The following is a 27350-nucleotide window of genomic DNA, read 5'->3' as shown; positions in this document are numbered from 1 at the left end:
GGCAGCACAGGTCCTGGGGAGATTGGGGGCTTGAAGATGTGGGGAGCCAAGCAGACCTTGAGTTTCATTCTGAGTCCAGTGCCCCTTCACGGGATAAATAGAGGTCTTTGCTTCTGAGCTCTCTCAGGCTTTCTTGCACCAGCCCTCCAGGCATTGCTTGGTGGCCTAAGAGGCCAGGCACAGTGGACTGAATGAGGCTCTCTGTGTGGTTTAGTGTGAGGATTGCCCATGTGTTTCCTCCCCAGTGCTTTCCCAGCTCCATTGGTAGTGACTACTATTTGCTGTATTCAGGATTCTGCGGCCTCAGTGAGGCTTAGCAGGAAGGAATAGGGAGATTAATTAGTGAGGTCTGCCTGGGAGCGAGAGAGAGAAGTGCTGGCCTGTCACTTTGCTGCCGCCCCTGCCTTCATTACTGACCAAGTGCAGACTTAGGATTTGGGATGAAACTGCACCCTACTCTGCAGGACATCAGTTTTCTCACTTCTGAAATGGACATGTATTAATTAGGGCACAGGCTCGGCTGCTGTAACAGAGAAGCCTCAGACCACTATGGCCTAAAACAGTTTGGAAGTTTATTTCTCTCCTGTCTTCTCACAGAAGAATCCAGAGAGGGAAGTGAGCAGTTCTGAGCTGGTAGGGCAACTGCCGTCCTCAACATACACCATCCGCTTATGAGCCCAAGGTGGCTGCTCTAGTTCTTGCCATTTCCCAGCCAGAAGAAAGGGCACCCAGACCAGGGGAGCACATGGGTAGTGGTTTCAAAGGCAGGACCCACAAGCCACCCACCTAATTTCTCAAATCGCGCTTAAGCGGAACAGATGCTAGGCTACACTTAGCCATAAGCCTGGCTATGAACATAGCCTTTAGCTGGGGAACCGTGTGTCTGGGTAAAACTTTCTTGGACAGAAAAAGAGAAAATGAGGTGGCCGAGAGGATGATGCTAGCCACCGCCCAGGGCTGTTAGGAGAACCGGGGGTAGCCAGTGCCGAGTCTCTGGCACCTCACGGGCCTTCCCCGAGTTCACAGAGTGCTTCCCTTCCCCCGCCCAGGAGCTGGTGAGGATCCTGCACAAGGCGCTAGAGGCTGCCCAGCAGGAGAAGAGGGCGTCCAGCGCGTACCTGGCGGCCGAGGACAAGGACCGGCTGGAGCTGGTGCGGCACCAAGTGCGGCAGATCGCAGAGCTGGGCAGGCGGCTGGAGGCCCTGGAGCGGGAGCGGGAGAGCCTGGCACAGACAGCAAGCCTGCAGGAACAACAGGTGCGGGAGCTGCAGCAGCACGTGCAGCTGCTCATGGACAAGAACCAGGCCAAACAGCAGGTCATCTGCAAGCTCTCTGAGCAGGTCACCCAGACCTTCATGCGCCCGCCTCCCCAGCCCTCTGTGCCCTCAGGGACTGCTGACAGAGACGTCCTGAGCCAGCAGGAGAAGATGGAGCACCTGAAGGTAGGGGCCCCTCCCCCCAGGCCCTGGGCCCTCTGGGAGGGCACTGTTCGCAACCCTGAGGGTTTCCTAGATAGAGCAGGGATAGCCCTCAATACTGGAATATTCGTGTTTGAAATAGATCTTGGTGGAAATATTGCTGTTTCTTTCTTAACCAGAAGGCCCTGTGCAATTTGACCTCTTCCTGATATCCCAGGCTGGAAAGGGAAGGGATCTCGAGATTATCATTAGCGATGGAAGAGCACAAGATGAGGTCAGAACTCCTGAGTGCCAGGGCAGCTAAGTGCCACGGTGACGCCCTCAGAAGCCCCCAAGGTGCCTGGCGGCCTCCCCCGGCACACAGTAGGTGTGTGTAATGTGTGGCTGGCTGTGACTTGCTCATAACGATGGCAGTACTCGCTGCTCCTCTGTGAGACTGTCTGTTGTGTGGCGGCCACTATCCCAAGTGCCCTGCTTGCATCACCTCACCTGATGCTCTATCAGCCCCGTGAGGCTGTCACTCTGCCCCCCACCGTGTGCACGAAGGCTGAGGCTGACAAGGGGCTTCGTGCTGAGGAGGTGTGAACGTGGAACTCTCTGACTAATGTCTGTTCTGCTGCCTTCTGGTCTCTTTGGGCCTTTCAGCTACTGCCACCCTCCCTGCCTTCCTTACCCAGGCTTGTGGCTCCCACAGAGACCCACTGCGGCGCAGGGAGCAGGAACTTGATTTTAGGTGTGATGCCTGCCGTGGACTGCGGTGTCCTCTCCAGGACATGGTGACAGGAGCTGCCAGACCTCCCAGGGGCCTGAGGCTGGGGATCGGCGCTCATAGCCCCCACTGTCCTTAAAGGCAGCTGTATAACCGGGGCCAGTCCTGCCCCAAACCCGCCACACACAGCCACACGTGTATAACTGTGGGGGCTCCTGTGCCATGGGACCGAAGCACTGCTACTGGAAGAGGGGAAACAGAAGGAAAAAAGAAAAATCCAGAAGCTTTTGCAAGACCAGTGGGCAGTGGTACAGTGGTCCCTGCCCCAGCTCTGAAGTCAGGCAAACCTGTGTTTGGATCCAGGCTCTGCCTCTTACTAGCTATGTGACCTTGACCTTGGGTAGGTCCCCTCACCTCCCTAAAAAATGGCCTAACTGTTCTTACTCACATGGTTGATGGCAGGGTAAAGGAAGATAACATGAAACTCAGATTCCCTTCCAGTTTCCTTCAGCATGAACAAACCACATAACCAGTCTCTGAATCTTTTTCCTTTAAGACCAGAGATTCTTTTAAGTTCAGAATGAAAACAAAATCTTTTCAAATGCAGATGGCTGAAGTTGTTAGAATGCTCTCAGGGCTGGGAAATTGCTTCCATCAGATTGCTTCCCCTCTTAGTTTTGTTGATTGTTTCCTTTGCAGTGTAGAAGCTTTTTATTTTGATGAGGTCCCAATAGTTCATTTTTGCTTTTAATTCCCTTGCCTTTGGAGATGTGTCAAGTAAGAAATTGCTGCAGCTGAGGTCAGAGGGGTTTTTTCCTGCTTTCTCCTCTAGGGTTTTGATGGTTTCCTGTCTCACATTCAGGTCCTTTATCCATTTTGAGTTTATTTTTGTGAATGGTGTGAGAAAGTGGTCTAGTTTCATCCTCCTGCATGTTGCTGTCCAGTTCTCCCAGCACTATTTGTTAAAGAGATTGTCTTTTTTCCATTGGATATTCTTTCCTGCTTTGTCAAAGATTAGTTGGCCATACTTTTGTGGGTCCAATTCTGGAGTCTCTATTCTATTCCATTGGCCTATGTGTCTGTTTTTGTGCCAATACCATGCTGTCTTGATTACAGCTTTGTAGTAGAGGCTGAAGTCTGGGATTGTAAAGGCAACTGACGGAATGGGAAAAGATATTTGCAAATGATATCTCAGACAAAGGGCTAGTATCCAAAATCTGTAAAGAAATCACCAAACTCCACACCCAGAAAACAAATAATCCAGTGAAGAAATGGGCAGAAAACATGAATAGACACTTCTCTAAAGAAGACATCCAGATGGCCAACAGGCACATGAAAAGATGCTTAACGTCACTCCTCATCAGGGAAATACAAATCAAAACCACACTCAGATATCACCTCACGCCAGTCAGAGTGGCTAAAATGAACAAATCAGGAGACTATAGATGCTGGAGAGGATGTGGAGAAATGGGAACCCTCTTGCACTGTTGGTGGGAATGCAAACTGGTGCAGCCTCTCTGGAAGACAGTGTGGAGGTTCCTCAAAAAATTTAAAATAGATCTACCCTATGACCCAGCAAGAGCACTGCTAGGAATTTACCCAAGGGATACAGGAGTACTGATGCCTAGGGGCACTTGTACCCTAATGTTTATAGCAACACTTTCAACAATAGCCAAATTATGGAAAGAGCCTAAATGTCCATCAACTGATGAATGGATAAAGAAATTGTGGTTTATATACACAATAGAATACTACTTGGCAATGAGAAAGAGTGAAATATGGCCCTTTGTAGCAAACGTGGATGGAACTGGAGAGTGTTATGCTAAGTGAAATAAGTCAGGCAGAGAAAGACAGATACCGTATGTTTTCACTCTTATGTGGATCCTGAGAAACTTAACAGAACACCATGGATGGGGGAGGGGGAAGAAAAAAAAAAGTTAGAGAGGGAGGGAGCCAAACCATAAGAGACTCTTAAAAACTGAGAACAGGGGCGCCTGGGTGGCGCAGTCGGTTAAGCGTCCGACTTCAGCCAGGTCACGATCTCGCGGTCCGTGGGTTCGAGCCCCGCGTCAGGCTCTGGGCTGATGGCTCAGAGCCTGGAGCCTGTTTCCGATTCTGTGTCTCCCTCTCTCTCTGCCCCTTCCCCGTTCATGCTCTGTCTCTCTCTGTCCCAAAAATAAATAAACGTTGAAAAAAAAATTAAAAAAAAAAAAAAAACAAAACTGAGAACAAACTGAGGGTTGATGGGGGGTGAGAGAGAGGGGAGGATGGGTGATGGGCATTGAGGAGGGCACCTGTTGGGATGAGCACTGGGTGTTGTATGGAAACCAATTTGACAATAAATTCATATTAAAAAAAAAGATTGCTTCCCTACCCTCCTCCACCCTGCTAAGAGTCTTCTCTGTGCCCATCTTGCAGGGATCTACAGTTGAAGACCCTATAAAGCAGCTCCAGGGTCAGAGAAATAGATCCGTTGGGTGTCTCTAGACTGCCCCCGAGAATTGACTGGAAGCGTGGACTCACCTAAGAGACTGAGAATGCCCCTGGATTTGCATGTTCAGGAATTTATCAGTGACCCCAGATATGGGGAGATTCGCAATCAACCAACTGTACCTTGTAGCTGATCCTCAGAGGCCCAGCATTTGTGCTAGAAAGAATTGCAAGTTCTAGAATTCCTCATTTGTTAGCCTTTAACGTGTCTGATCTAGAAAAAAATAGACCACTCATCAAAAATCCACTGTCTTTCAGTCTGGGGACAGAGCATGTTCACTTGCTTGCCGTGTGACATGCAACTTTAACAAAGTGCCCCCTTGTTGAAGGTGTCAATTTGAGAACAGAATCATCGACCTCTTGAGTAGCAGAGCTGGGAGACGCAGAGATCTAGTCTGCCCCCTCATTTTCTGGCAGGGACAGCTGACCCCCGGACAGGGGAAAGGACCGGCCCAGGGTCACACAGCCCAAGCAGCAGGTTTGGGCTAGACCCCAGGTCTCCCCACACCCGACCCACTGTCTTCCCCACTAGCACAAGGGCTAGTCCATGCAGCATTTCCCGGAGAAAATTCCCAGGCTCCTGATCCCTATGAAGGCAAACAGGCAGACTCTCTTCTTCCTGTCCCCTTTCTCCAGTTGTGTTTTCCTCCTTTGCTTATTGGCGACTGTCGCGTGGCATTCTCTTCTCTGAGCTCTCTCTTTTTCCTCCCTACAGTTCTGAGCCAAGAAGAACACTCAAGGTAGGGCGACAAGCCGAATGGGAAGGTGCTGCCCAGAGGCCACCCCACTGCCGCTCCAAGGGTGCGCACTCCCACCCTCCCTGACTGGGCTGGAGGCAGGCTGCCCCACGCAACATGTCCAAAGCCTTGGAGAGGCCAGTGAGCATCTTCTTGGCCTGGACTGAGGAAAGAGGGACGGTGCCAGGAGGCAGAAAGGCGGTGGTGCACTTTCACCCAGCAGTAGTTTTCGATTCCTGGTGAACACACCTGGTGAACACACCTGGATTTGGATCCCGCCTCTCTTGTGTTCTAGCCCATGACGAGGAGGACTTACCCTCTCTGTACTGTTTCCTCGTCTGTAAAATGGGAACAATAGTACTTTAGTACCCATCCCACAGCATTGTGCGGATAAATTACACGCAGCGACGTGTGTGAGGGAAACGGGTCTGGCCATAGTAGGGACTCGGGCAATGACTGGTAGCTCTATTCCTCCCGTGCCTGGAAGCTTGTTGTATTCTCTCGGAAGCTTGTTGTATTCTCCCAGGCATTTGGGAAGAAGGCACAAGAGCAGCGGTGGGAAGTGTCTCAGCAGAACGCAGGAGGAAGGCAGTGGGTGAGAGCCTGGATAAGGAGGTGACGCCTGCTTTGTATTCACCACTTGGCCCACCATCCTCAGCCTTTGCAGCACTGACTCCCAGCAGTGCCTGAGGCAGCACTGTTACTCCGACTTCCAGATGAGGGGATGAGGCACTTGTGCTGGGGCTCAGCGGTGGAGGCAGGGTTTATATCCAGGCAGCACGGCCCCAGAGTCCACCCCCTGACCACCAGGCAACGCCGGCACTCGGCAACGCCTGCATCTTTGATGTGTTGTGATTAAACTTGAGCCGGAGAGGTCAGACAAGCCTATGCACGCTCAGCCAGACTACTGATCCCAACCCTTGAAGGACGGACTAGAGTTTTGGCGTCCAGGTGGATTGCAGTGGGGACAGAGCATAGGGAATATCTAGGCAGTAAGTGCAGTGCTTGGATTTGGCTTTAGAATCTGAACCCGACAGCCCTGGGCTCAGTCACACCCTGTCTAGTACAGCTGTGTGACCTCAGGCAACGGGCTTGTCCTTTTCAGAGCCTCTGAGACTTTCAGGACCACTGGAGGGATTGAATGGGATGGTGTGCTCAGTGCGGGGTGGAGGCAGGGGGTGATGATGGTGCAGGGAACCCACACAGCCTCTGTGTTCATAAGTCTACCAAATCTCCGGACACCAAAACGGAAGAATATCGCAGGCAGCGAGAGCAGCCCTGGAGAATTCTGATGCTCACAGGAGGTTGGTCCTCATACTGCAAACATGCAGATTCGCACCAAGCTCACTGCCCCTCCACGTAAGGATAAGGAAATGGGGGTCATGGAGAGGAAGCAGGTGGACACTTGTGCAAAACAGCACCTGGCACCCCCTGAGAAAAGGGAGCCCAGAGTTTGCTGTAGGACAGACACAGTTGGAGTGTAGGAGGAAGTACAGGCTGGGGAGTTGGAACTACCTGGGTCCAGGCCAGGCAGAGAGAGCAGAAGCAAACTCAGCCTGAGTAGACACAGCCTTGCACCCTGGACACAGTGGGGGGGGGGTGCGAAAGCAGGCGTGTCTGGGGTTAGAGACCCCACGGAGAGCCAGAGAGCCCCAGCTGAGTGGTGACAGGCCAAGGGATGCAGTCAGCCTGGGACTTTGATTTCCAGCTAAGGAGCCCTGGGAGTGTGTGGCCCTCCCGCTGTGTCAACCATCTAGGGAGAAGGCAGTAGAGCCTGGGTATGAATTGGAGCTTCTGGGCTGGGAAGGATCTTGGCCAGAATGCAGGCCCACCCAGGGAGGGTCAGGATGGCCTGTGAGCTGTGCACAAGTGACACATCCCTGCTAATGAGGTGCCACGGGCATCACAGGCGTGATGCTCTTAATTTCCAGATAAATCAGGGCCTATCCAAAGTCATGCCCGCAATAGTGTCTGTCACATTCACCTACAGCCCAGCACATTGCTAGAGTGGGAGCAAAAGGGGTTGAGTTTCAGCTAGTGAATGTCCTGGAATTGGTAGGTATAGCTGTGAGCGTGTGCTGTCCATTGCTTCTGTAATGTCCATCCCAGCAGAATGAAGGTTGAGAGCCAGTGCTGTGTCTGCTCCTTTCTGAGGCTCAGGCTCCTGCTTGAACCTCCCCAGCGCTTGGCCAGCTTCTCCTCGAATGCCGCAGCAGCACGATCATACTCTGTCACTGGACAGCTTGCAAAAGGAAAACTCTAGGCTCAGAGATGTGCATCACAGCATTATTCGTAATCAAAAACAAACCAAAAACACTCAGGGCTCAAATAAAAAATAACAGGGATTATAACTATGTTATAATAAATTCACCCAACAGAATAGTCATCAGACATTAAGAATGATCGTTGGGAAATTTATGTAGCAACATAGAAAAGTACAGTGGACCCTTGAACAACATGGGTTTGAACTGCATGGGTCCACTTACATGCAGATTTTTTCTGATAAATACAGTATAGTAATGTAAATATTTTCTCTAGCTTACTTTATCGTAAGAATACGGTATATAATACACATGGCATATGAAATAGGTGCTCTTTATGTTATCAGTAAGACTTTGGTCAACAGCACGTTATTAGCAGTTAAATTTGGAGGGAGTCAAAAGTTATACACAGATTTTTAACTATGCAGGGGGGTTGGTGCCCAAACCCCAGGGTTGTTGAAGGGTCAAAGTTACAAAGTGGTAACAAAGGGTTAAGTTACAAAGTGACTTAAATAAAAATTTTCCACCCAAAATTGTTCAGTATGATTGCAAATATATAACAACATATGTTTATTTTTAAAACAAACACTACTTGGATGTTTGTTTTGGTCTCTGTACTTCTTTTTTTAATTTTTTTAATCTTTATTTTTGAGAGAGAGAGAGACAAAGTGCGAGCGGGGGAGGAACAGAGAGAGGGAGACACAGAATCTGAAGCAGGCTCCAGGCTCTGAGCTGTCAGCACAGAGCCTGATGCAGGGCTCGAACCCACTAACCGTGAGATCATGACCTGAGCTGAAGTCGGACGCTTAACTGACTGAGCCACCCAGGCGCCCCTGGTCTCTGTACTTAATGTTATGAGACATGTTACCTCACATAGTCTCCCAGCTGCCTAGTGGAATAGTTAGTATTTGCCCCTTTTACAGATGACAAAACAGAGGTTCACAGTTGTTCAGTGAAGCCTCGCATCCAGGAAGTCAGAGCCAAGACATGAACTCCAGACTTGATGCTCTCTCTACTGTATCATGTGGGATCAAGACTAGAGAAGGGGACTGTCTGTAATACTACTTCTCGAAGACTTTCTTTTCTGTTGTCATTAGAAATTTCTAAAGGAAGGAAGTGTTGGCACCAACAGCTCATGCGGAGGGTGAGGATCAGGGAGATGGCAATTCATCAGATGCTTTGCTCTCTTCTCCAGGATGACATAGAAGCATATCGGACCCAGAACCGCTTCCTAAACTCCGAGATCCACCAAGTCACAAAGATCTGGAGAAGGGTGGCTGAGAAGGAGAGGGCCCTCCTGATGAAGGTAAGAGGCAGAGTCCGTCTACGTGCCCAGTCACCCTTCAGTCCCTTACCTTCTCAGCCCTGTATCGCTCTGTCCTTATCACCTGCCTGCCCTGCCTCTGGACTGTGCCATTTACAAACTGCCTTTCTGCCTCAGGCATCTGTGCTCTGATTGCTGCGTCTGATCACAGAAGTACAGAGGAAGGGACAGGCGGCCATTGTCATACCTCCCCTCCGGGTTAGAGTAACTGCCAGAATATTCAAAGGGCTGCCCCACTTCATTTTTCTCTTTTCCCCTTGTGGGAGCTAGAGCTTGAAGACTGGACATTCAAACACAACTGCATAGGTGAGGAAATTAGAAAGTGGCCATGCACACCCAGGGAAAGACTCAGAAAAGAGATGACCTCTCTTGGCCCAGAGACAGCCTATAACAGCCAAAGAACAAAAACAATTTTTTCTTAAATTGGGAGAATCTGATTCCACTACTACCACATTATTAGATTCAGATGTCTAGTTTTCAACATAATAATCACAAGGCGTACAAAGATATATAAAAGTATGGCCCATTCAAAGGAAAAACATAAATTAGTAGAAACTGCCCTTGACAAAGACCTGATGCTAGAGAATACTAGACAAAGATTTTGAAACAGTTGTCTTAAAGATGTTCAGAGAACTAAGGGAAGATGTAGAGAGTCAAGAAAGCAATGTATGAAGAAAACAGAAATATCAATAAAGAGATAGAAAACCTACAAAGAAATCAAGAAGAAATTCTGGAATTGAAAAGAACAATACCCAAAAGAAAAATCCACCAGAGGGATTCAGAGGTAGATTCAAGCAGGCAGAAGGAATCAGTGGACTTGAAAATAGGATAGTGAAAATTATTAAGTCTGAGAAACAGAAAGAAAAAAAGATGGAAGAAAAGTGAACAGAGCCTAAGTGATGTGTGAGACACCATTAAGCAGACCAACATACCCATTATAGTAGGGGAGTCCCAGAAGGAGAAGAGAGAGAGAGAGGGGCAGAGAGAATATGTGAATAAAGGCTGAAAATTTCCCAAATTTGATAAAAGACATGAATAAAAATGTCCAAGAAGCTCAACAAACATCAAGTAAAATAAATTCAAAGAGATCTACACTGAGACACATCACTATCAATCTTTTGAATGCCAAATACAAAGCGACTGCTTGCAAGCAGAAAGAGAAGTAACTCATCACATACAAGGAATCCTCAAGAAGATTATGAGCAGATTTCTCATCAGAAACCTTGGAGGCCAAAATGCTAAAAACAAAGACAAACAAAAAGCAAAGCAAAAGAATTTGTATCTGGCAAAACCTTCTTCCAAAAATGAGGGAGAAATTAAGAGAAATTCAGAGAAACGAAAGTTGAGAAACTTCATTCCCACTAGATCTGCCCACAAGAAGTACTTGCACAGTCCTGCGGGGTGCAATGGAGGTACACTGGGCAGTAACTCAGAGGTGTTTGAAGGTATACAAATCTCAGTAGAGGTAAATACATGGGCAATTATAAAACCTAGTATTATGGTAAAAATGGTTTATAATTCCACTTTTGTTTTCTATATGATTTAAGAGACTAATACATTTTTTTAATGATTAATCTAAAAGCTAGTATTATTACAACTTTGGTTTATAACTCCACATTTTGTTTTCTACCTAATTTTGCATTTAAAAGAATCATTACGTTATGTTTTGGGGCTCATGATGTATAAAGATGTAATTTTGTGACATCAACAACCAAAAGGGTAGGGATGGAACTATAAAGGAACAGAGTTTCTGCATGTTATTGAAGTTAAGCTGATATAAATTCAAATTAGAATGTTATAACTTTAGAATTTTAAATTAATCCCCATGGTAACCACAAAGAAAGAAGCTATAGAATATACACAAAAGGAAACAGAACAGGAATTTAAACATTTCACCACAAAAAAACACAGTAATGCAGGAAACAAGGGACAAAAATGGTATAAGTCAGCAAATAAATAGCAAAAGGACAGACATCCCTTATCAATAATTACTTTAAATGTAAATGGGTTAAACTCTCCAATTAAAAGAGTTTGACAAAATGGATAAAAAAAAAGATCCAACTATATACTGTGTACAGGAGACTCGCTTTATATTCAGAGACACAAATAGATTGAAAATGAAAGGTTGGGAAAAGATATTCCATGAAATAATAACCAACAGAGAGCAGGGTGGCTTTGCTAATATCAGACTGGAGTGACTTTAAAGTTTTTAAAGTTACGAGAGACCAAGAAAGACATTATATGTTAATAAAAGGTTCAAGACAGTGAGAAGATACAGCAATTATAAACATTTATATACCTGATAACAGACCAGCAAACTATAGGAACCAAAAATGACAGAACCGAAGGGAGAAATAGATAATTCTACAGTAATAGTTGTAAACTTTAGTACCCCACTCTCAGTAATGGGTAAAAGAACCAGACAGATGATAAGTAAGGAACTAGTGGCCTTGAACAACACAATACACCAACTAGATCTAACAGGTATAACACAGAACACTCTACCCAGCGACAACAGCACACGCATTCTCATTTTCCAGGACAAACCATATGTTAGGCCACAAATTATAGCTCAGTAGATTTAAAGAGACAGGTATCTTCTCCAACTGGAATGGGATGAAGCTAGAAACCAAAAACAGAAGTCAAACTGGAAAATTCACAAACTTGTAGAAATTAAGCAACATACTTTGAAACAATGAATCAAAGAAGAAATTACAAGGAAAACTCGAAAATACTTAAAGGCAAATGGAAAAGAAGACATGTCAAAACTTAGGGGGCACAGCAAAAGCCATGCTGAAGAAGAAATTTTTTTTTATGTTTATTTTTGAGAGCAAGAGAGACAGAGCATGAGCAGGGAGGGGCAGAGAGAGAGTGAGACAGAATCCAAAGCAGACTCCAGGCTCTGAGCTGAGGAGGGAATTTATAGCTATAAACACTTTCTTTAAAAAACAAGAAAGATCTCAAATCAACAGCCTAACTTTACAACTTGAGGAACTAGAAGAACTAAACCCAAGCTGGCTGATAGGAGAAAATAATAAAGATTAGAGCAGAAATAAATGAAATAGATAACAGAAAAGTAATAGAGAAAATCAATGAAACCAAAAGTGATTTTTTTGAAAAGATGAACAAAATTGACAAACCTTGAGCTAAGTGAACTAAGGAAAAAAGAAAACTCAAAATCAGAAATGGAAGTGGGAACATTACTACTGATTTTACAGAAATAAAAAGGATTATAAGAGTACTATGAACAGGGGCGCCTGGGTGGCTCGGTTGGTTAAGCATGTGACTTCAGCTCAGGTCATGATTTCACAGCTCATGGGTTTGAGCCCCGCGCTAGGCTCTGTGCTGACAGCTCAGAGCTTGGAGCCTGCTTCGGATTCTGTGTCTTCCTCTCAGCTCCTCCCCCACTCATGCTCTCATGCTCGCTCGCTCTCTCGCTCTCTCTCTCAAAAATAAACATTAAAAAATTTTTTAATAAAAAAATAAAAATAAATTTTTAAAAAAGTACTATGAACAGTTGTATACCAACAAATTGAATCACCAAATGAAATGGACAAATCCCTGGAAACATAAAGCCTACCAAGACTAAATCATGAAGAAATAGAAAACATGAATGGCCTGTATAACTAGTAAGGAGACTGAGTTAGCAATCAGAAATCTCTCAACAAAGAAAAGCCCTGGACCTGATGGCTTTACTGATGGATTCTAATGAACATTTAAAGAAGAACTAACAAAAGGCCTTCTAAGACTTTTCAAAGAGGGTGTGTGCAGACTAGTGAGGATCAAACACAATCAAGATGCAGTTGGGCACACAGGATTCTTTGGGGCCCAAAGGAGGAAAGAAAGTCAGGGAGGACTTCCTGATGGAGGTGCCTTCTTGAGCTGAGTCCTAAAAGTGAGTTGGTGTTATCCAAGCAAACAGTGGAGAAAGGCCTTCCAAGAAAAGAGACAGCATGGTCAAGACCTATGGATTGAGAGGAAGGGGAAAGGTGAGAAAGGAGACGTGAGGCTGAAGGGGGGAAATGTTGGGACGTTCTCTGAGGAAACTCAGTTGTAGAAGGGTTTTGAGTGGGGCAGTTGGGGGTGGGGGGGGTGATGCTCAATCAGACTTATGTTTTGAGAAAGCCAGGGGCTCATTGGGCTTACAGAGGTGGGCTGGAGAGCAGGAGATTCGGGGGTCTCAGAAGTGCCTGAGAAGACTACTGGGAGGGGACTCGGGAAGCAGTCTTGCAGGCAGAGGGACATGGAAGTGGGAGCCGCCTGGGTTGGGGAGGAGGGCAGGCTCACCCGATGGCCTGGAGTTGGTGCTTAGCCAACGTTTGGAGACGGTAATCTGAGCAGAGGTGCAGCAGATGGGCACCCTTGGCCAGGAAGCTCCCACTCTGCCACCCCAGGATGAAACAGGAGCCAGGCTGGCCCAGAGGTCACAGCGATACTATGAGGCCGATTTTTCCTGTCCAGCTTACAAAGAAGGAAAATGGGCCTAGGAAAGTGACGAGACTTGTTCAGAACACTCAGTTTGTGTAAATAGAAATACACAAGTTCAAGACGGGCAGGGAGGGGCAGGGAGCGTGCAGGAAGGCCACCGATGGGAGAGAATGATGCGTAGCAGGAATGGAAGGAGCCAGTGTTGTGGCAGCAGGAGGCCCAAGGGCAGTGTCCGGAGCCTCATGGCCATCTCCTGGGTGCTGGTCAGTAATACCACCTGCAGAGAACTGCTCTAGGCTAGGTGCCCTGAGAGGGACTTTACACACATCAGCTCATGTAATCCTCACCAGAATCCGTATTATTTCCATTGGTTAAATGAACAAGCTAGGGCACAGAGCGGTTAAGTAACTTGCCTTACCTCACCCAGCCAGCAGTGGCCGAACCAGGATGGGACTGCAGGCTGTGCAAGAACCTGCACTGCCCCTGTCCACCTTTCCTCTCTTTCTTCTGAATCCAGCCCAGCCCTGTACGAGAGCCCTGGGCCTGGCTCTCTTGCCTGACGCCTTCACTGCCTTGCTATAAACCCTTGGGTTTGGGGCCCATCTCCTTTCCCTTATACGATGGGCTGGGGGGTGGGGAGGGGATGCAAGATGAGATGGGAGAAGAGCTTTGCTGCCTGTAGCTGCTCAGGCCTCTAGGGTGGCCCAAGCCCAACCAGGTGGCCTGACAGCCCCACCCCTCCCTCCACAGTGTGCCTACCTCCAAGCCAAGAACTGCCAGGTAGAGAGCAAGTACCTGGCGGGGCTGCGGAGGCTGCAGGAGACCATGGGGAGCGAGGCCAATGACTGCTCAGAGCTGCTGAGGCAGCTCATCCAGGAGGCACTGCAGTGGGAGGCCAGGGAGGCCTCGGCAGAAGGCGTGGAGCTGAGCCCTATCAGGTGAGCCCCGCAGGCAGCAAGGGAAGGTCTTGGTCTGCCTGACCTGGGGAGCCCCAGCTGCTCTGCTGCTGGTTCCTGCTGACCGTGTACGAGCACTGTGCATCCCTTACTTTCTCGTATCTTCAGGTATTGAGCATGTGGTTGCGACGAGCCCCCTCTTACGGCTAAGGTGGTATCACTTACACTTACACCTCAGCTGTAAGACGAGGTGGCGTAGGCTCAGAGGAGGCAGCCCCTTCCCCAAGGCCATGCAGCATACTAGTGCAGCTGACCTGGGTCTGCCTCTGAAGCTCTGTTTTCTCCACTTCTCCAGGCTCCCAGAGATACTTGTCAGAGAGGGGAGGAGGAGAGACAAGCCAGCTGCCTTCCCCAAACAAAGCCCTTGCTGAGCCCAGTGGACATGGGCAGTTAAATATAACAGAAGGGGCTGTGGCTGGGGTCCAAAGACCCCCGAGGCTGGGAGGCTCGGTGGAAGGAGCCCAGGCTTTGGAGCCACCCCTGGCCGTGTCACCATGTGACCTTGGACAAGTCACTTTACCTTTCTGGGCCACATATACAGCCTCCATCAGATGTGGGCTAAGATTGCTGCTTTGCAGGATCAGTAGGACCAAATGAGACCGCACATGCAGAGCACACAGGGCAAATAAATGTTAGATCAATGAAAAGCTATGTGGAATGGATCCCCAGCTCACCCATCTTGCTTGTCAGTGATGCTGTCTGTTCCCCATCCATCCTTGGGCTTACTGTCTTGTGGGAGTGGGATTCTATATCAGCAGTGCAGGACTCCTTGAGCCTAAGGCCTCATGGGGTAAGAAGAGGGTTCTTTATATCTGCACAGAATCCACTTACTATGCACTTACTATGTCCCAGACACTGTCTAGGCCCCCAGCATTTTACAACAGGGGATGTCAATGTCAATGGGTCTCCATGGGGCAGAGCAGGAATTATACCCCTTGTACAGATGAGCAAACTGAAGTTCGGAGAACTGAAGTCACCTGCCCAAAGCTGCATGGCTAACCCGCAGTGAAGCCCCGGCAAGAACCTTGCCTGGGGTCCAGCCCCTGCCCACTGCCCCTTCTCCGGGGAAGGACTCTGCAAGGTGTTGCTAACGTGCATTTTTGCTGGCAGCGAGTATGACGAGTATGGCTTCCTGACGGTGCCCAACTACGAGATGGAAGACCTGAAGCTGCTGGCCAAGATCCAGGCACTAGAGGTGCACTCCCACCACCTGCTGGCCCATGAGGCTGTGGAGCGGCCGCTACGGGAGCGTTGGGCTGCCCTTGGTGATCTCACGCCCTCGGTCGAGCTCAAGCAGCTGCTGCGGGCAGGTGTGCCCCGAGAGCACCGGCCGCGTGTCTGGAGGTGGCTGGTCCACCTCCGCGTCCAGCACCTGTGGAGCCCCGGCCGCTACCAGGAGCTGCTGAGCCGGGGTCAGGTTCACGAACACCCTGCAGCCCGCCAAATTGAGCTGGACCTGAACCGCACCTTCCCCAACAACAAGCACTTCACCTGCCCCGCCTCCAGCTACCCCGACAAGCTACGCCGGGTGCTGCTGGCCTTCTCCTGGCAAAACCCCACAATCGGCTACTGCCAGGGCCTCAACAGGTGAGCATCATGGCTCTAGTGAGGACACAGCCCTTGTTCTCTAGAGCACCTCTCTGTCTCTTTGGAGTCTCCCAGGAACATGGAGAGGGGAGCCCAGGAGGCTTGATTCCCACTGTACAGATGAGGACAATATGGACATGTTCAAGATGGGGACAAGGACAGGTTCAAGACCACAGTAGCTCCTCATGCCGTGCTCTCTGCTTTGATCCGTGCTCAGGGTGGGGCCACCCATGTAGAAAGCATCGCAAATGGTCTCCTGGGATTTTGTAGTGTGCACAGCTCAGCTCACACATTGCAGAACTGTGGGTCAAGGCTCATTTGCTTCAGACAAAATCCATTCAGAGGAACCCAAGAGAAAGAGAATTTGTAAATGTTACAGGGAAGCTCCTAACAACCAGGAAAAGAAAAGAGAGGACGAGACCCCATGGTCATTAGAAACCGCGGCATCTCCTGTCTCTAGCAGGGCCACAGCACCACACAACCCCAGGGGTGCCAATCGCACCGTAGTCCATGGGGCCAGGTCCCGACACTGTGCAGCACCACACCCTACTCTTCTGCAGCCTTTACGGGGCCTCACAGTCTCTGGACTCTCTTGCTTTCAGCAGACCAGCCTCGGTCCATCATTCTTTGGACATTTAAGGCCCATTGAGGCTGTTCAGAACAGAGAACTCAGTCCCTGAGTCTGGAGCTTTGTCAGCAAGTCATCCCACTTGGCGATACCCTCTTGCGATACCCTCTTGCCGCAGGCCTAAATTCCCAAAGGAAAGAATGCAGCCGGGCCAGCCTGGAGTCAGTTCTGCTTCTGGTGCAACAGCAGGAGATAAGGGATTGGGGGTGGAGGGGGGGGGGGTGCTGACTGGTAGGGCTGCCCCCTTCAGGACTGTGGAGGAATCTCATGGATGCCCTTAGCTATCCCGATAGAGGTTATGTAATCTCAGATATTTCCCAAAGCAAGTTTTGACTCTATTTATTTTTAAAGTTTTTTTTTAAGGTTTATTTTTGAGAGACAGAGAGAGAGAGAGAGAGAGAGAGACAGTGTGAGTGGGGGAGGGACACAGAGAGGGGGACAGAGGATTCGAAGCGGGCTCTGCACTGACAGCAGAGAGTCCAGTGTGGGGCTGGCACTCACGAACTGTGAGATCACGACCTGAGCCAAAGTCAAAAACTCAATGGACGGAGCCACACAGGCACCCCTTTGACTCAATTTAATTTAAACACGCATACACTGGAGCAAAATTTACATAAGACCTTCTGGTGTTTTTTTCAAAAGAGGTGGTGTGTGACATTTCTTTAACACAGAATAAACAGTCACAGCATCCCTACTCAAATTTGAATGGTTCCTAAGGGTAGATATTTTTGATACTTGATTTCCAGCCTAAATTGGGTGAAATTGAGCATATATACATGTTCAGTTACTGGGAATTCAGAGTTAAACCACAGCACAGCTAATCTGCGCTGAAGGGGCGGGGGAAATCCTATAGTGGGAAGGATCTTGAGATAAACCTAGAAGGAAAGAAACTGTTCCCTGTGTGGATGGAGGCAGCACAAAGGCTGTGGAGGGGTATGTAGGAATAACAGATGGAGAAGGAGGTGACACCCAAGAATATTTCTTTAATTCTTTCTCTGAATACTTTTTTTTCTTACTGATAGTTAGTGTTTAGGCACACATCCATATTATTGCTTAAAATCGAAAGTTATTTGTAATGGGAAGAGCCCCTTTCATACGTGGAGAGTGCGGCCCTTAAACCCCACCTTGCAGGCCCCTTTCACTTGTCTGACTGCCACCATCTAGTGGCAACTGATAGAACTGCATGCATGGTGTCAAAAGAGGACACACCCTGCTTCTATGCAACAAATCAACCTGTTTAGAGGGTGACAGGTATCATGGTAATAATACACTGCAGATTTAGGGCAAAAACGTTAAAGCTATTTCCCTTTAGAACATAAATGGAGTGCTTTAAAAGTAGCTGTTTCCCACATCACCATGCTACTTCCTTTGCAGACCCACTTGAGCCTGAAGGCCTTAAGTCGGAGTCTGGTTGTAGCCCTGAGCACTTGGTGGGTCCTAATTGGTACCAACAGCCTCTCATTACTGATCTTTTAATGTGTAGAGAGATCTAAGCTGGTGCCAGCAGCCAGCTCCTGGACTGAGCGCGTCCTGAGGCTCCAGTGGAATGGGGTAGGGTGGAGAGAACACCAGGCTGGGACTTTGGGAGCCGCTCTACCACCAGCTGACTGACCCTGAGCAAGTCATTTCTCCTTTCCAGGACTCGGGTCTTCCCATCTCTGCAATAAGTTTATCTAGACCCAGGATGACCAGTAGGAAGCATCTGTCTAGAGCCTTCTCTGGTGAGAGTTTCTGAGGCAGCCTCCAGAGTCAGTGGGAAAGAGAACAATGATGAATTAGTTATGTCTGCCCTGGGCATAGACAAAGGGAATGTTGTCATGATTGATTAGTTATGTCTGCTCTGGGCATAGACTAAAGAGTGGTGGCCAGTGTTTCACACGTTTGCTATCCCTGAACTAAATGACCTCAGAAGGCACCCTTTCCCCAGCTCTGAGAGGGCAGAGCTTCCTATTTCCAAAAAGACCTTTGACTCTTCTCTTCATCCACTCAGCTTAGACTCAGGAGGATTTGTACAGATGGTTTAGCCAGAGTGAAAAGAAATTCCTTCCCAATCTATTGGGGAGAGAAAAGGGGTTTCTTTTTTCTTTTGAGAATTGACCTTATTTCTCTAAACAATATGAACCTCAGAAGAGGTTGGAGGTCATGAATCCAATCTTGTAAGAGCTCAGAGAAGGATAAATAGCTAGACAATGAAATGTGTTTTTTAAGCCCATCAAGTGTGTGAGGCTTCATGATGCTGTAAGGTGGCATCTCCCTAAGGGTGTTCAGTGGGTGCACTGTACAAAAGGGGCTCCACAGCCCCAATGGACAGTCCTGGGCTAGGGTCACATGGGGTTTTGTCACTGCAGAATTTCTAAGAGGCTTTTACTAAGATGTTGTGTATCATTGGCCTCTAAAAAGGGGCTAGAGTATGCAGCATTTCCCAAACATCTTTGAATTTGGGACCTTGTGTTCACCTAGCATCTTGAGAGACCATTGCATCTTGGAAAATGTATTCCTGGATTGGCCCTGGGTGAGACCTGCCAGGAAGGATGGGAGAGGTAGAGAAAACAATACTTCTTCCAGGCTGACATCCCTGCTCAGCACTGTGGACTTTTTCCTTTCTTCCCATGATCTCATTAGAGCTTCATGGTAACTTTAGGGGGAGGGGAAGCAAATGAGAGAAAGAATTTTGTGTAATGAGCACCTGCTATATGCCAGACGGTTAGCAAGACACTGTAATTCTGTCTTCTTGCTCAAAATGCCTCACAGCCCTAGGAGGTAGAGATTGTTAATCCCACTTTACAGATGATCAAAGTAAGGCTCAGAGAGGTTAGTTAGCACACTTGCCAAGGTCTCAAAGCCTGTGGATATTAAGATAAGGATAACTAACATTCATAAAGTGCTCCACTACATGTCAGGTGCTATGCTGGGCATTCATCTCTTGTTAACATCATTCACCCTCGTAATAGTCCTGTGATTATTATGAAGAGGTTGAGGCTCAAAGAGGTTTAGGAACTTGCTTCCAGCAAGGAAGCAGCAGGTGCAGAATCACACCTAGGCAACAGGACTCCAGAGCCCCTCCCTAGAGACTCAGATCTCCCCATTGCTCTGGAAATCCCTGTGTAGTCCCCAAAAGCAAGTTCCTCTCACCCCAGGTGCCAGAACACTAGACTGGTTAGGGTTAGACACGACAACCCCCTGGGATCCGGGAAGCAACCTCTGCCACCCTCTGCCTGGCTGTGACTTCTGCATATCACCCTAGGCCTCCTTTCTTCCCCTTCCAGGCTAGCGGCCATTGCTCTGCTGGTCCTGGAGGAAGAGGAGTGTGCCTTCTGGTGCCTGGTGGCCATTGTGGAGACCATCATGCCAGCTGACTACTACAGCAAGACACTCACATCATCCCAGGTGAGCAGAGCAGGGGCAGACGGGACTTGGAGGCCACACAGGTTGGTGCTCCTTGAGTGGTTCCTTCAAGCCAGTGAATCAGAAAAATCAGGAACCTCTCAGGCCTCCATTTCTCCCTCTGTACAGGGGCCAGTAAGCCCTCCCTGGGACTCCTGGGAGGCTCTGGTGAGGTGATGGCCTTTAGAGTTGTTGGGGCCCTGCCCACGGGACAGACTTGTTATTCCAGTGGTGACACGATGTTACTAGGAAGGGTTAGTCTGTCTTTTTCTTTCTTTCTTTCTTTCTTTCTTTCTTTCTTTCTTTCTTTCTTTCCTTCCTCCCTCCCTCCCTCCCTCCCTCCCTCCCTCCCTCCCTTCCTCCCTCCCTTCCTCCCTCCCTTCCTCCCTTCCTTCTTTCTTGAAGTCCCCTTCAAGCTCTCTGCTTTGCCATCCCTGGCATATTGCTCTCAGCCCCCTGCTCATGGTCACAAGATGGCTGTACCCTCGTGGTCACAAGACAGCCACACCACCTCTGGCACTGAAGCCATGGTCCAGCTCTGGAAGAAGCAGAGGGTGGAAGGCAAGGGCTGTCTCCCCTACAAACAGCTCCTGCCCAGCAGTTGCTGGTTATACCTTATTGGTCAGAACTCTATCACAAGGCACCGCTTGCCGCAAGGCAGGCTGGGAAATGTTCCATATTTTATTTTCATGTTTTAACACCTCTGAAATCAAGGTGTGTTGTGTAACCAGTGTGCTGTGGTGGGGTTGTTGGAGGGTTTCTCTCTCTCTCTCTCTCTCTCTCTCTCTCTCTGTATAGAAAATTTCAAATGCAAAAACCTCACTTTGCTCCACTGTCTCATGAAATGTAAAAGTTAAAAAAAAAGAAAAGAAAATTTCGAATGTACAACAAATAGAGAAAATAGTATATGAACCTCCATGTATCTATGACCTAGTTTGAATAATTATCAACACAGGCACCCACGTGCTGTTCCGTCTCTACTCCCACCCATCCCCGGTGAGACAAATCCCAGACGTCACATCCGTTGATCTAGGAGTCCTTCAGGTTCAGTGGCTCCTTAGGCTCAGTGAGTTACCTGAGGTCTGGAGCTGGATGCACCGAGCACCTTGTGTGTCAGACTTCAAATGGATGTCGCGTTGAGGCCAATACAAGCCTGAACTGCTTGGCCTCAGGTTCAGGAGGGCTTCAGGTTTACTGGCCAAGAACATAGCCCACAGAGACCTCCGCGTCAAAGCCCAGCGCTCCAGCTCGGAAGACTGCCTGCCTGTGCTGGGAGCAGCAGAGCGGTGTGCCGCGTGCCCGTCTCCTGGCCACGGAGGGCTCCGGCCCGTCCAGGCACTCGCGCCTCCGGGCCGGTGGGGGGTGACTCCACGACTGTGTGTGGACTGGCTCTCTAGGGAGGGCGGCGGCCCCTTCCCTAGGGAGGCGGCCAACGAGCCCTGTCTCCCGGCTCCCAGGTGGACCAGCGGGTGCTCCAGGACCTACTTTCGGAGAAGCTGCCCAGGCTGATGGCTCACCTGGCGCAGCACCGCGTGGATCTCTCCTTCATCACCTTCAACTGGTTCCTCGTGGTCTTTGCAGACAGTCTCATCAGCAACATCCTTCTCCGGGTCTGGGACGCCTTCCTGTATGAGGGCATCAAGGTGGGGCGCTGCCAGGAGTGAGCAGGACAGTCCCGAGCAAGGCCCTCTTGGGCTCAGTTCCACCCCCGGAGAATGGGAAGACGGTGCTCCCCTGTTAGGGCTGTTGAGGACCCCTCGTGGGAGCATGGCTTTGTAAACTAAAGTGTTTTGCACACGTGAGGAGAAGAGAAGTTGGGGGGATTTCCTTTCCCTAGGGAGGAGGCACGACCATGATCCCGGAGGCCCATCCCTATTCCATCCACTGCCCATCCAGTCATGTGGGCCCCCCCTTCTCTCCCCCCCATATTTGGGTGTGGTCCCAGCTTTGCTCCTCACGTTTCTAGGAGACCCTAGGCAGGCCCTCCCCACGCCCCACCCCAGTGTCCCCATGCTGGTTGATGACCTACCACACCGCAGATTACAGAGCACCTTTGGATCTGTTAGTCCAGTCAATTCCTGCTGATGCCCCATGTAGAGACAGTATCACCCCCCTCAGGTCCAACAGGGTAGCAGCTCACCCAGGGTCCCGGGACAAGTCAGGACAGAGCCAGGACTCCGTCTCCGTCCCCGGATTCCAAGCTGTGCTCTCTCCCCTTGGGGTCTCCAGTCTGCCCACCCCCTTTGGCCTCCCTGCACACATGTTGCCTCCAGGCTTTCAACCCTGAAGCCTGTCCTGGGAGCCCCACACTGTCTGGGTGTGTGGGTTCTCCTCCCCCTGGGGATTACCTTCCTGGCCCCCCCCCCGTGCCCCACCTGAGCCCCCCGCTTTGCCCCCAGGTGGTATTCCGCTATGCCTTGGCCATTTTCAAGTACAACGAGGAGGAGATCCTGAGGCTGCATGATGGCCTAGAGATCTACCAGTACCTGCGCTTCTTCACCAAGACCATTTGCAACAGCCAGTGAGAACCCTTTTCTGCCCCCACCCCTGCGGGTCCAGCAGTCCTCCCACCCTCACATGCCCCCAGGACACATAGCAGAGGGTATGCTGGTGTTTGCTGAGTGCCGATTCGTTAGGGCTGCTGATGCTCCATTACGGCTTAGAAATCTTTAGGGACGTTCCACTGCCTCAGGGGTCTGTCTGCCCCTTAACATGGCATTCAAAGCCTCCGTGCAATTTCACTTCCTTCCCACCTTTTCCTGCCCCTAATACTTGCCATGCCCTACAATCCTGCCAAACAGAATTATTTGAGTTCCTAGGACAACAGCCACCTCCGGGCTTTTTGGTCTTGCAGTTTCTTCTGCTTAGAATGTCTTCCTGCCACCTGCACCACCACCACATTTGCCTGGCCAACTTCTACTCATTCTTCAAAACTCAGCTCACATGTCACCTCTTCCAAGAAGCCTTCCTTGACCAACCTTTCCTTACTGGGTTAGAGCTCCCATAGTCCTAAGCTTTCTCCTGCCTCAGTACACATCACTCTGGGTAGAAGTTGGCTTCTTATTCACTGTTTCCTTCCTGGAAGGTGAGCTCCCTGCAGGCGGGGGCCAGGGCCTCAGCCACGTGGACAGAATGAATGCCAGGGTGCCTGGGAAGGCCGGGTGAATGTAGGCCCAGTGGGGCGCTGGGCTCTGGGCTGACTGTGCTCTCCCCCACAGGAAGCTGATGAACATCGCCTTCAACGACATGAACCCTTTTCCTATGAAACAGCTGCGGCAGCTGCGGACGGCCCACCGGGAGCGGCTGGAGCCTGAGCTGCGTGAGCTGGAGCGGCTGAAGGCCGAGTACCTGGAGACTCGGAACTCACAAGCCCCAGCGGTGCCGGAGGACTGCGCCAGTGAGGACGAGGTGGAGGGCGAGGCCTGACTTGGCCACCTGCCCTCCCCAAAGCCCTTTTTCCCTCTTGGCTGGCAGGCCCCCAGGAGGATGGATGGCCATGGAGTGGTGGTCCAGCCCGTGAGCCCCATCACCACGTCGTGCTGGGCAAGTCCCTTCCCCTCTCTGGGCCTCGGTCTCCCCAACAGAACATTGTCTGCTGGGAAGCCTTTGGTTGGGTCATCCCCTCATGAGCACATACCCAGGGATGCCAGCCCTTTCTCGCTTCTTCCACAGAGCACTTTAGCACATAGACGAGCAAGAATGCTGTCTTCTAGGGTAACCTTGAACATTCCTTAAATTTTATCTATATAAAACAATATAAACATTAGAATTAATTGACAAGCTTTGGAAGCTTAATGATTCCCAGTAACCGACTTCCTGGCTGGGCCCAGGTCTCCAGGGTGTCCCATCACTAGGGCCTACCCGGCGTGGGACATCCGTGGATTCTGTTTCCTTGGATGTCTCTGCAGGGTCAGCCCCCCTCCTGGGTCCCTGAGGAGCTAGAGTCCTATGCATGCAGGGTGTGTCTTCCTGGGTGACAGTGCCTCCCCAGTGTTGGTTAGGCGTCTGTCCCAGGCCCAGCTCCCATCTACCAAGGCCTTTTTCCTGAGCCCTGCACCTGTGGTCTCCTCTCCATTCACAGCCCGTTTTGAGAGAAGAGGTTCCCAGGGAAAACCCCTGCCTGTACCAAAAGGAAGTTGGTGTGGGTGTTGGGCAGAGAACCCTGGGTCAGGCACCCAACGGCTGGCTTCCCTCTACCAACTTCACAGGCCCAGGTGAGGAAGAGGTGTTGAGAGGGACATAGCTATAGCCTGTCACCAAGTCAGGGCTGTCTCTTCTGGCACCCACTGCATGCAGGAACTCAGTTTCAGTTCTTCTGGGTTCTTCCGGGCCCTTCCTCAGCAGTCCGCCACCTCCCCCATTCCCCTCAAGGCAGGGAGTCAAGGCTGTATAAGTGATTTGGGCAGCTCATTTCTCAACAAACCCTTCACTGTGTCAGTACAGGCTCAAGCTGGGCAGTCTCCGGCAGGAAGGAGTGGGGGTGGGGGGGCGGGTGTGTGGTTCTCCAGCAGGAAACTTCCAGCTCTGATCAGAGGTTCCTGTCACTGGGGACCAGGAACCGGCCTGCTCACCCACAAGTGTGAACTTAGAGGGACTGGTGCACCAGGCACCCAGTTCACCCACACCGTGTACACAGCTCTGGGGAAGAGGCACTCAGAGTTATTTCCTCCCACATGACATGGGCTACTAGCTGACCCCAGGGCCCCGGGTTTCCCATTAACACTCCACATAGTGTCTTGATAACCTTCCTCATTTTTGCTGAACTTTTACCTCTGCTGAGATCCTTTCACCACCAAAGGGCATCTGTGAGGCGTGATGGTGGCCGGCGGGGGTCCTAGCTGCACCCCCAACAGGCTGGGTGCTCTACCCTTTAAGGGCTATCACTGGGGAGACAAGGGGTCTAGCCTCTCAGAGCTCCCAGGAGATGAGCTGGTGCCTGGCAAGAGTAAAGCACCACCAGCAGCAGGGAGTTGCCTTTTTATAGAAAAACTACCCAGAGGGCTTCAAAAAGGCCCAAGGCTCCAGGAAAGGCCCAGCTGATCCTTCAGCTCCAGCCCTGAAATTCAAATTCCCTCCCCAGCCGGGGAGGAGGGGGGGTGGGGGGGTGGGGAACAATCCCTGATCAGACAGGGGCTGTCTGGTAAATGGCACACCCCTTTCCCTTCTTCCCTTCCTATCTCTCCCCTGCTTCCTCTGCCTCTTTGCTCTCCCTCCCCTCTCCTCCCTCCTCCCTCCTCTTTCCCCTCCTCCTTCTGCCTGTTCTCATCCTTCTTCCTTTGTCCCCTCTTCTCCCTTCCTCCTCTTCCCTCCCCACCCCCAGGCAGAGAAGCTCTGCTCAGAGCTGAGCACCACACCTTGCCCCTCCTGGGCTGGGGGAAGGCAGGTGCTTTGCCATTGACCCAGCACTGTAACCTCTGGTTTACACCACAGAATCACCTAAGCAGCTTTTAAAGAATATTGGTGCCAGGCCGACACAGAGCCTTTTGTGGGGCCTGGGCGTTCTGATACACCAGGAGGGTTGGAGATCACAGGACCGACTCTGGTCCGGCCTCCTCCAGCCCTAAAATGAGATGCTGGAGCCAGGAATGAGAACTGCCTGTCCTGGAGCATTGCTCACCCCAGGCCAAACTCAGTTTAGGAATAAGGAGATGAAGCTTCAGAGGAGTTAACTAACTTGCCCAAAGTCACACAGCTGCTAAGTGTTAAGTCATGCTCAAGCCTTCGAGGTGCTAACTGTAAGACTAGGGAGGGTTAGTTCCAGCTCACCTCAATGTCCCTGGAGCCTAGAACACAGAAGGATTCAGTGGAATGAGGGGGCCTGGCCTATAGCTCCCTGAGTGATGTAGGGCCTTGTGGGATAGCTCCAGGCAAAGGAGGATGGAAGGAAGAAACTTCTACCTGACAGGGAGGCTCTAACAGGGACTGGTGGAGATGGGGGTGTGTGGGGGGGTGTGACACCTCGAGAAGGGCTGTGGCTGCTGCTGCTGTCTTCCCTCCCTCCCCCCTTCTTCCTAAAGAGCGTTTGGGGCCCACCCCTGGTGTCAGATTCCTGGCCTCGCACCACAGCTGTCGCCCCCCCATCCCCAGGGGCTGCTGCCTTCTAGGGCTGGAGGATCTGATCCCTCACAGCCCCACCTTCCTACCCCAGGGGATGGGACCTCTCCACTCAAAGCAGACACTAGGCCCCAAGCATTGTGTAGAGGAGGGGATAGGAGTTACTCAGGGAACCTCCCTGGAGCAATATCGCCAAGAATAAAGGGTCTCCTCAAAGGAGAAGGAAGGGCCTGGAGGGCTGTTTGGAAGACTCCCCCCACCTCCACCCCAAAGTGGGAGATGTACACTGACTTCTGCAGAACACCTGCACTCCAGGCTACTATCCCCCACACTTGGAACCTCACCTCTCAGGCACTGCTGTTCATTCCTTCATTCTTTTTTTTTTAAAGAAAAAGGTTTGTTTGTTGGTTGGTTTGGTTTGGTTTGGTTTGGTTTAGAGAGAGAGTGCCAGCACAAGCAAGGGAGGGATAGAGAGAGGGGTAGGGAAAGAATCCCAAGCAGTTTTTCCCTCCATGCTGCCATCGCAGAACCCCGACGCAGGGCTCGAACGCACAAACGGTGAGATCATGACCCAAGCAGAAATCAAGAGTCAGACACTTAACCAACTGAATCACCCAGGTGCCCCTGTTACCTCATTCTTAGTTCAATCTCCCAGGGCATGAGCCATATTGCCCAGAAAGCTCCAGGCAGGGCAGGTAGATGAAGAATTTGCCACCCTTCCTCACATATAGTCTGGTCCTGCACAAGGCATTTACCCAACACAGTAGATTAAACAAAGCTGGCCATGCTGACATATAGGGAAGGAAGGGGGCATTGGTCTCCTGGCTATCCCAATCAACAGTAAGGCCCAATGTAAGGTGCTGGCAGATGGGCCCAACTTTGAAGCCAAACCTACTGTGTGGTTTTCTAACTAGGGGCCCCTGGGCAGGCTACCCTTGCTCTGGCCTCAGTTTCCCTATGTGTGCAATTCAGAAGATGATCAAGGGTTAGCCTTCCTCAAATGGACCAGTGCTGGGGGAGGGAAGGAGCAGGAGAATGAGGACACCACCACCACCACCCCCTCCCCCCGCCCCCGCCCCCCACACACACAGGTGCACACACATGCAGCATCCCCAGAAAGGATCCCAGGTTGTGTCTGTTGCAGAGGCTTCCAATGACTTCCTATCAGTCCACATGCCCATGGCCCCCAGGGGTCGCTGTCAAACCAGCCTTTCCCAAACAGTCCCAGCCACCCATCATCATGGCACAGGATGGAGAGATGCAGGCACAAGGCCGGGAGGGCACATCCACAGGGCATCTGGGGAGGTGTGTCGGTGATGAATGTGGAAGGAAGGATGTGTCGGTTTAGACAGGGGGAGATGATGCAGGAAGAGA

The 27350-nt window shown here is 50.4% G+C and overlaps 1 protein-coding gene across 6 annotated transcripts in view; it reads left to right on the top strand.

Moving 5' to 3' along the window:
* Window positions 1-23695, top strand: part of TBC1D2 (TBC1 domain family member 2) — a 56517-nt gene extending 32822 nt beyond the window's left edge. For 2 of the 6 annotated variants that reach the window (XM_047066821.1, XM_047066856.1), the window contains 8 exons: window positions 1050-1442; window positions 8811-8921; window positions 14118-14305; window positions 15434-15910; window positions 19805-19925; window positions 21380-21565; window positions 22322-22443; window positions 23141-23695. In XM_047066821.1, the coding sequence (XP_046922777.1) occupies window positions 1050-1442; window positions 8811-8921; window positions 14118-14305; window positions 15434-15910; window positions 19805-19925; window positions 21380-21565; window positions 22322-22443; window positions 23141-23348 (1806 nt within the window). In that variant the 3' untranslated portion in view covers window positions 23349-23695. Of the gene's footprint in view, window positions 1-1049; window positions 1443-8810; window positions 8922-14117; window positions 14306-15433; window positions 15911-19804; window positions 19926-21379; window positions 21566-22321; window positions 22525-23140 lie in introns of all 6 variants that reach the window. The other 4 variants (XR_006959881.1, XM_047066849.1, XM_047066833.1 and 1 more) reach the window with 4 other exon arrangements.
* Window positions 23696-27350: the final 3655 nt, after the last annotated feature.

The sequence above is a fragment of the Lynx rufus genome, unplaced genomic scaffold, assembly GCF_022079265.1.
Source record: "Lynx rufus isolate CCGP_SWC_20201006 ecotype Redwood Valley unplaced genomic scaffold, mLynRuf1.p SCAF_10, whole genome shotgun sequence".
NCBI classification, from domain to species: Eukaryota; Metazoa; Chordata; class Mammalia; order Carnivora; family Felidae; genus Lynx; species Lynx rufus.
This window is presented reverse-complemented; position numbering and strand designations above follow the sequence as displayed.